General features: G+C 38.0%; 1 protein-coding gene across 1 annotated transcript in view; it reads left to right on the top strand.

Moving 5' to 3' along the window:
- Positions 1–8,944, top strand: part of ranbp2 (RAN binding protein 2) — a 65,032-nt gene that overhangs the window by 7,271 nt on the left and 48,817 nt on the right. The window contains exons 2-5 of the mRNA XM_016242128.1: positions 1,472–1,539; positions 1,633–1,744; positions 4,900–5,052; positions 5,119–5,343. Of these exons, the coding sequence (XP_016097614.1) occupies positions 1,472–1,539; positions 1,633–1,744; positions 4,900–5,052; positions 5,119–5,343 (558 nt within the window). The remainder of the gene's footprint in view (positions 1–1,471; positions 1,540–1,632; positions 1,745–4,899; positions 5,053–5,118; positions 5,344–8,944) is intronic.

Raw genomic sequence — 8,944 nt, 5'->3', positions numbered from 1 at the left:
TTTGCAGTTTTTAACACGAAGCGCTTACAATGTGCGCATCCGGTGTGCAGAATGACAGAATGATGGCAACACGGCGTCAGGCTGTGAGAGAGAGAGAGAGAGTGTGTGTGTGAGAGAGAGAGAGAGTGTGTGTGTGTGTGTGTGAGAGTGTGTGTGAGTGTGTGTCGTCAGGTTGTGACGTCATCATTCTACACACCGGATGCGCACAATGTAAGCGCTTAGTGCTCATAGACTGTATAAAAACAGTTTGTGCTGCACTGTATTTGTTTTGTCCTGTCGTATCTATCATATGTTGTTGCCTTATTAAAAAATATGCTATACATTCAAAATAAATTTATTTTAATTTTATAGCATATATTTAAACATATATATGAATGTTTTTAATGAATGGATTTTATAATAATACAAATAGCAATGTGTAACATTTTATCATATTTAGTGCAACACTTTTATTTGTTCCCCACAAAATATTGTTTTTTCCACTGTGTTTGCATTTCTAAAATTGTGCACTGATTTTTCTAGAATAACTTTTGCTGCCGAATTATCCACTAACCTAGATTGATAAATTTTTGTCATAGATTATAAATATACATAGGCCTATATTTTTTCATATTTATTGTTTATTTTATTTTTCTTTATAATGAAGTAGTCTGTATCTAGTAGATTGTGAAAGAATGATTATCAGTTCCACACACAGAGATATATCAATTCTACATTTATTTAAATGGAGGAAAAAACTTCACTGGTGTTGGTATCGGCCAATACCAAACCCTAGGTATCGGAATCGGTATCGGAGGCGAAAAAGGCGGATCGGAGCATCCCTAATGCCGATATTTGAAAAATGCCAAATATCAGCCGATATATCGGCCTTGGAAATATATTGGTCGACCTCTATTTATAATGTTACAAAAGATTTCCATTTCAGATAAATGCTGTTTTTCTGAACTTTTTATTCATCAAAGAAACCTTAATAAAATCTACTCAACGGTTTTCAACATCATCGTCATAATAATAATAAATGTTCTTGAGCAGCAGATCAGAATATTAGAATGATTTCAGGAGGATCATGTGACTTGAGTAATGATGCTAAAAATTCAGCTTTGCGTTTTTACATTTTAAAATGTTCAAGTAGAAAACAGTTATTTTGAATAGTAAGAATATTTCTAAATTGTACTGTTTATTTGGATTGAATAATTGGTGAACAGAAGAGACTTCTTTAAAAAACATTAAAAATCTTCCTGTTCAAAAACTTTTAACTGATAGTGTTACATGTGCACGTTTTTGAAATGCTTTGTGTCTAGTGTGGGAGAGGATCATAAATGCCTGGGTGTGTGCGCGACTGTAAAAAGTTTGAGAATCACCGGACTGCAACATTCGTTTAAGCTCATAGCATGATGTAGTTATTGTGGTCGTTAGGGTTTGCAGTGGTGTTGTGTCCTGACCCTGAGTTTGTGATCCTGTGTTTCTGCAGAGGCCAGTCAAAGGATTTCTGTTTGCTAAACTCTACTTTGAGGCTAAGGAGTATGAGCTGGCTAAAAGGTAGGCTGGTCTCTGTGCTCCTGCTGCTTTGTCTGATGTCTGCTTCCTCTCGGATGAGCTGATGTTTCTCTCTCTCATACACTTCAATGGCAGACATGTTTCGGAGTATCTGACCGTCCAGTCGAAGGATCCTAAAGCGCACAAGTTCCTCGGGCAGCTGTTTGAGCGAAACGGCGAAACAGACAAAGCTGTGGGATGTTACAAGGTTTGGACTCTCCTCGTTCGCTCTCACATGTTCTCCTAATGCATGCTCTTAAACACACTCTCGAGCTTTTGAGTTTAATGTGATCATGCATTAATCATAGGGCTGTAAATAAATATTCATATAATGGTGTTGTCAAGCATCTGCTAACAGGTTGTTTTCTCTCTGACACACTGCAGTCTGTGTTTTAATGAAGCGCAAAGTCCATAATTTCAATGTGTTTCAAAGTGTTCATTTATACGTAGGGTTGGGAATCAAAAATCGATTCCGATTCCAGAATCAGATATGTAAGGTCAGGAATCGGATACTTGTTGTCAAATTAAAATTTAGATTCCGCCTATCGATTCCTATGCGCTTTTTTCTTCATCGGTGCGGACCGGACCTAGCGATCTGCCAGGACCTTGCTCGCTAATCTAAGTGCTTCAAAGTTTGGCTGACAGGATAAATGTTTGATATCATTTAATCACATTGGAATCGAAACTGAAAATCGAAAAGAATCAGAATTGATAAAATTCTAACGATACCCAACAGTATTTATACGTGAGCAGCTCATGATCTAATGCCTTCAGCATCTCAGAGCAACTCGGTTCGCAAATGAATCATTTAAAGAGAACTGGAAATAAGGGGCTGTTCTGATCTGTTATGAATGTCTTGATGAAGTTTGCAGATGGTCTGACTGAAGGCCTGCAGAAAGCATTAAATTCAAGTTCTCGTAAACTCTTCTCTCCGCTGCAGCTGTCTGTCATCCTTCGTTTAGTGTTCAAGCTGTGTGTCGTGTTCGGTTACGACAGTCAAGATGATGAAACTCTTCAAGAGCGCACAGTAACTGAGATTTAAAACTGTTAAAAGACAAGGCTCAATAAACTTGCGCACAGATTTTGAAGTATAGAAATTTTACACTGATTTAAAAAAAACAACGCACTGGTATCTGCTCGGAATCGGCCGATACTCAGAATTTTCTGGATCGGATTGGATCTGTAAAAAGGGTATCGCTGCATCCCTAATCACGATATTGAGCCGGCATCATCATTCCCCAAACCCCCCCCCACCTGCCGCGACACGCCCGCGAACAAACATAAATCATTCATCATACTCTATCGCCTAGTGCAAATAATATAAATTGCGGGCACCAGGGAGGCGCGATTTAATATGCAGGGCATTGAAATCCATTTTGAATGCACGTTCGCTTTTTACTTCCACTTTCAAGATTCGCGATCACACGTGTGGAGTGGCACTCAGTAGTACTTACCACACATTTTACAAGATTAGATGTTTGCCAGTGATGCTCAGGATCTGCAGATCATTCGCTATCGTCCTATTAGTCATCTCTCCTTACTCTGTTTATGTGGTAAGTGAAACTTTATGTACTGTCTGTTAGGGCTGGGTATCGATTCAGATGTCCCGATTCGATTTTGATTTGCAAGCTTTTGATTCTCGATTTTATTACATTCAGTGAATATAGTTTTAATACAAATGCTATTGATATTTCTAAAAAATGAACAATAAACATCAGTTTACAAATGGTGAATTAAAAAAAGAAATTAATACCACAGGTATTTTAAACCTATTCTTTTTTTGTATGGGTCCTTTTTTAAACAATAATAGGGCCCTATAAAATGTTCTTAATTTTTCTGGTAATCAGATGCAGATTTTGAAGTATAGAAATTTTACACTGATTTAAAAAAAAAAAAACGCACTGGTATCTGCTCGGAATCGGCCGATACTCAGAATTTTCTGGATCGGATTGGATCTGTAAAAAGGGTATCGCTGCATCCCTAATCACGATATTGAGCCGGCATCATCATTCGATTTTGATTCGCAAGCTCTCGATTCGATTCTCGATTTTATTACATTCAGTGAATATAGTTTTAATACAAATGCTATTGATATTTCTAAAAAATGAACAATAAACATCAGTTTACAAATGGTGAATTAAAAAAAGAAATTAATACCACAGGTATTTTAAACCTATTCTTTTTTTGTATGGGTCCTTTTTTAAACAATAATAGGGCCCTATAAAATGTTCTTAATTTTTCTGGTAATCAGATGAAGGCATAAAACATGAATTTAATTTATCCTAATCAAATGAAAATTAAACCGTTTTATTTTTTGGCAAACAAAGTGCTGCACAACAGAGGTGTACGGTTAAAATTAAAAAGAAAACCGATGTGATTATTCCTTTAAAAATAAAGATTTATTAATATTTATTAGCAGTAGTAGCATTGAGTCTTCAGACTGCTAAATAGTAATATATTCTGACAGTTTAACATTAAACTAAACTTTTATTTTGACGGGTTGCCGTGAGGAACTTGCAGCTGCTGTGTGTGTGATATGACGGTAGTTTTCTCAAATGAAACGGTAAATGCTAATGAAGTGACTCTCAGAGCAGCTGGAGATGACATTCGTGTTCATATCATCATATAGTGAGACGGCAGAAGCTGAAAACACCGCGAGCGTCATCCGCGCTTTAGTAAGTGTGTAGTAAACAAAACCGTGCGCTGCAGATTTATAGTATTACTATAGCATTTCACCTGAGTATTTCGAATCACGCGTATGTCCATAAGCGCTGAATGAATGACAGGCTTTCTCTTGTAACATCGCGCAAGATAAATAAGGGTGACATCTAGTGGAGAAGACTAATGATAAGATCCACGTTGATCAGATCTGGTTTTAAATGTGTGCTGAAATAAATCCTGGAAAAGATCGATTCGCGGCTTTTGAGAATCGATATCGAATCGACGTCATTTTAAAAAACGATTAATCTGAAAAATCTATATTTTTTGCCCAGCCCTACTGTCTGTTATGTAACAGGCTACGCTAGCAAGTGGCATAACCATGTCCCTTTAGTGGCTCTCTACAACGCGTTTCTTTTTCGGTGCCTTTCCGAATACGGATTCACGCTTCGGGCACATCCCTAACCCCCCCGATGTTATCATCCATCACGATGTTTCACTGCAGACATCGTCTGATGCCAATTTGGTAGATATCGCCCAACCCTAGCGTTTATCTGTATTTTCCTTTCCAGTTTCCGTCGCTGCTTCTGTTTTCAGTGTTGTTGTACACTGTTGTCAAATGTATCGTTCACCTTCCAGTGCGGCGCTGAAGTCTGAGTGAGAGGTGTGTACTTTATGTAATGACTGTGTTTGTTGGACTCTTAGCGCTCGGTGGATCTGAATCCGGCTCAGCACGATATGGTCCTGAAGGTGGCCGAGCTGCTGTGCAGTAAACCCGAGCACGACAGCAGAGCCGAGTTCTGGGTGGAGAAAGCGGCCAGGCTTCTGCCGGGACACCCGGCTGTCTTCAATCTGAGGGTGAGTGTGAGCTAAAGAGCTGCAGACGTCCGCTGTCCTGCGTCTCACGTGTCCTCTCTGCCGCAGGAGAAGCTTCTGAGCTCTCAGAGCGGCTCGAACCAGCTGTACGAGCTGCTGCATTCGGAGCTCAAGCTGCGGCCCGCAGACACCTACATCAACCAGAAGCTGGTGCAGCTCTACAGCGCCGAGGGCCGGCTCCAGGACGCCGTCAAACACTGCCTCGCCGTGGAGAGAGCCGGCGTCCTGAGACACTGTCTGGAGTGGTATCAGCTGTTAGTCAGCACCCTGCAGGTACAGCATCGCCCGTCCTCACGCCAGTGTCTCTTACGGTGGTTGCTTTTAGCTCATTCATCTTTAAAGCAATAGTTCACCCAAAACTGACAGCACAAGACTTCTGTTTGTCTTCAAAACATATGATGGTGTTTAAATGAAACCTGAGAGATCTCTGTCCCTCCATTCAAATTCCATTTAAGCACAACTTTGGTGCTTCAAAAAGTTTGTAAAGGCATTGTAACAGTAATCCATATGGTTTAATCTGATCATGTGATATGATCAACAGATGAACAGATTCACATATTTTGCGTTGCACAGTGCTTGGTTTCTTGGAAAAATGAGAATGTGGGAAATTGGCCATTTGAATTGTTTGAACCGTTTAGCTGCGTGACATTGTAGTGTAAAACCAATGCTAAAATACTGAAATATAAAAATTAAAATAAAAAAAACTAAACTAGTAAATAAAACTTTCTAATGTTTTCTTTTTATTTATTATATTATTTAACCCCTAAGCGGTCAAAGATCGGCGATGGCCCCAGATTATTGTTGTTTCACTTTAACAGCACGTTAAACATCACGCTCTTACTTGATCTGGACAAACTGTGCATCAGTAGAAATATTAAAGACTCTAGCTTCGATATTTGATCACTGTTTTGAAAAAAACAATGTTGCAGTGACAGTAATTTATGTCAGGAGTGCAAAATAATAATGTAACGAGTCATGTTTAGAATAGAAATTCACCACGCATTCATATTCAGTCATGTCAGCAGCGGTTTATTTGTGTTCACATAGATTCACTGAACAGCGTTAATAAGGGCTTATAGTCCAAAGATGCATATACATGGAGATATATAGATATATTTACTCATGTTTACTTCATATTTCTTCAGACAGAATCATCATTTCTATTCATTTTCCACTGATTTAGGCGATCTGATGATAATTAGCTGCTCCCTGGGCTGTCTCTGTGCGTTTACTCTTCCGTGCTCGCGCTGTGACTCAGACAAACTCTGATTGGTCCGTCGCCTGTCACTCATAACTGCGCATCATATCCCGCCCCGTCTTATCCTGTCACGCGCTTGATTTCTGACCACAACAACACAGAGAAACCGTGTACTTTTTCTTCAAATTACAAGTCAAGAGAGTAGGGGTGCAACGGATCACAAATCTCACGGTTCGGATTATATTACATTATCATATCACATGATTACATCATATCACAGGATTACATATCACATTTCGCAGGATTACATCATCATCATATCACATTTCACATGATTACATCGTCATATCACATTTCACAGGATTACATCATCACATCACATGATTACATCATCACATCACATGATTACATCATCATTTCACATATCACATGATTACATCATCATTTCACATATCACATGATTACACCATCATTTCACATATCACATGATTACACCATCATTTCACATATCACATGATTACACCATCATATCACATATCACATGATTACACCATCATATCACATATCACATGATTACACCATCATATCACCTATCACATGATTACACCATCATATCACCTATCACATGATTACACCATCATATCACCTATCACATGATTACACCATCATATCACCTATCACATGATTACACCATCATATCACATATCACACGATTACACCATCATATCATATATAACATGATTACACCATCATATCACATTTCACATGATTACATTATCATATCACATTTTGAGTCACAGATCGGATCATTTTTCAGATGAGCAAAAAAAAAGGTTTTTATTAAGTAACACTTATTATTTAAAGAACAATTTACTACTTCGATACCACAGCAAAAACTAGTAGCATATAAGGATGTAACGATTCACTCAACTCATGATGTGATACGATTCACGATACTGATTTCACAATTTAAGACAGATTTTAAGAAAGGTGTCCTTTTGTTATTTCTCAAACCAAAAGGCTGCACATTAGTTTGTGAAATTGAAAATGTAAAAAAATATACTAATTTAAAATTTTAAAACAAATCCAATAAATAAATACAAATAAAATAAATGTCTCCATGCAAGTAAACTAAGGTTTTGCCTGTGTATTTTAATCACGATCCAAACAAAGATGCTGCATACATGTTCTTTAGGTTGTAAAATTTTGAAACAAAAACAAAATGGTCTGACTTTAGCTTTGTGATACTACATAAAAAATCTGAACGAAACAAAAAAAACAGCAGACGGGCTGAATGAGATGCAAATGTCACTCTCTGACAGCAGGTGGTGCTAGAACAGCAGGTATTTATAGGCTGCTGACTCTTTAAGACCGAATGCACGGATCCAATATAATGATGCACGTGCGATTTCTTTCTCCACTGTTTGTTCATTTAAGACACAAAAATACTTGCCGAGATAGTTATTTTGAGATAATTTTGCATGTATGTGACCGTTCAAGCAAAAGAGGAATCAATTCTGTGTTCATGCTCTGCCTGAAACGCCGCTTTGTATGTGCGTGCGAGCACCGAACTGAATTCTTCATGCGCATGAATGGTTTAAAACGCATGAATGTTTAAATTGGTATGACTTAGAAACACGTGTAAGTGATAAACTATGATCCGTTTCACCTCTACAAGCGAATGAGCAACGCGAATCAAGGAAGGGATTTTATATCACTATTCAAGATAGCCCGTTGGGCAGGGCAGTGATACATTTTGGTAGCCCGACTGGAAAACACAATAGCCTCGGGACGTCGGGCTAGCGATTTTTGCGAACCCTGAATAATGAATGTGTACATCTGAAATGCTGATTTGTGCAGCGATATAAAAGGCTATAAATAGCATATTTTTACAACAGTAAACGACCAAATTCCACATGAGATGGCAAAAGGAAGTTATTACAAACACTGAATGGTGGTTTAAAGTGAGTTTTGAGTGAAAGTGTACTAATAATCTCGGTTAGCTCTAGTGCAGCTGCAGAACAGGTGCAGCTCTTCTTCATAATGCATGTTGTCATAATTCTCGTAAGGTCGCAAGAAAATGTTTTGTTGTATTTTTATAGAAAGACTTTTGATAATAGTTGGGTAAATGTATACCGGGATTGAAGTGATGTGGTTTGGTAAACCTTGTAATGCCAGAATAAAGGCTACTAATGGCTGAATAAAACAAAAGAATAATGATAAAGGAATGAGGATAATGTCTCATACCTGGCGGAGGTGTGAAAGGTTCGTCGGGTAAGAACAATAGAATCATGAATGGGGCAGTTTGACAAGACCGCAGGCAGGAGAGCTTACAGAGGGCCATAAATCAATTTTATTAGCCTTTTATTAGTAGGGCTGGGTATCGTTCAGAAATGTTCGATGTCGATACCGATACCTTGAATTCGATACCAGTTCCTGAATACTTTTTTCGATACCTATTTTATGAAATCAATTTGAACAATTACATTATCTAAAAAATCAAAATTTTTGGTTTTATTTTTCAGCTTGATGTTTATACAATCTCAAAGACTCATCTCCTGAGCCACTGCACAAAGGAACAAAATGTAACCAACACAATAAATCAGTGCAAATAGTTTTAATAAAGCTCAAATAGTCTTCAGTTTACACATCTGTTAGGCTACATTTACACTAGTT

Source organism: Sinocyclocheilus grahami, unplaced genomic scaffold, assembly GCF_001515645.1.
Source record: "Sinocyclocheilus grahami isolate Dianchi unplaced genomic scaffold, SAMN03320097.WGS_v1.1 scaffold646.1, whole genome shotgun sequence".
NCBI lineage: Eukaryota > Metazoa > Chordata > Actinopteri > Cypriniformes > Cyprinidae > Sinocyclocheilus > Sinocyclocheilus grahami.
This window is presented reverse-complemented; position numbering and strand designations above follow the sequence as displayed.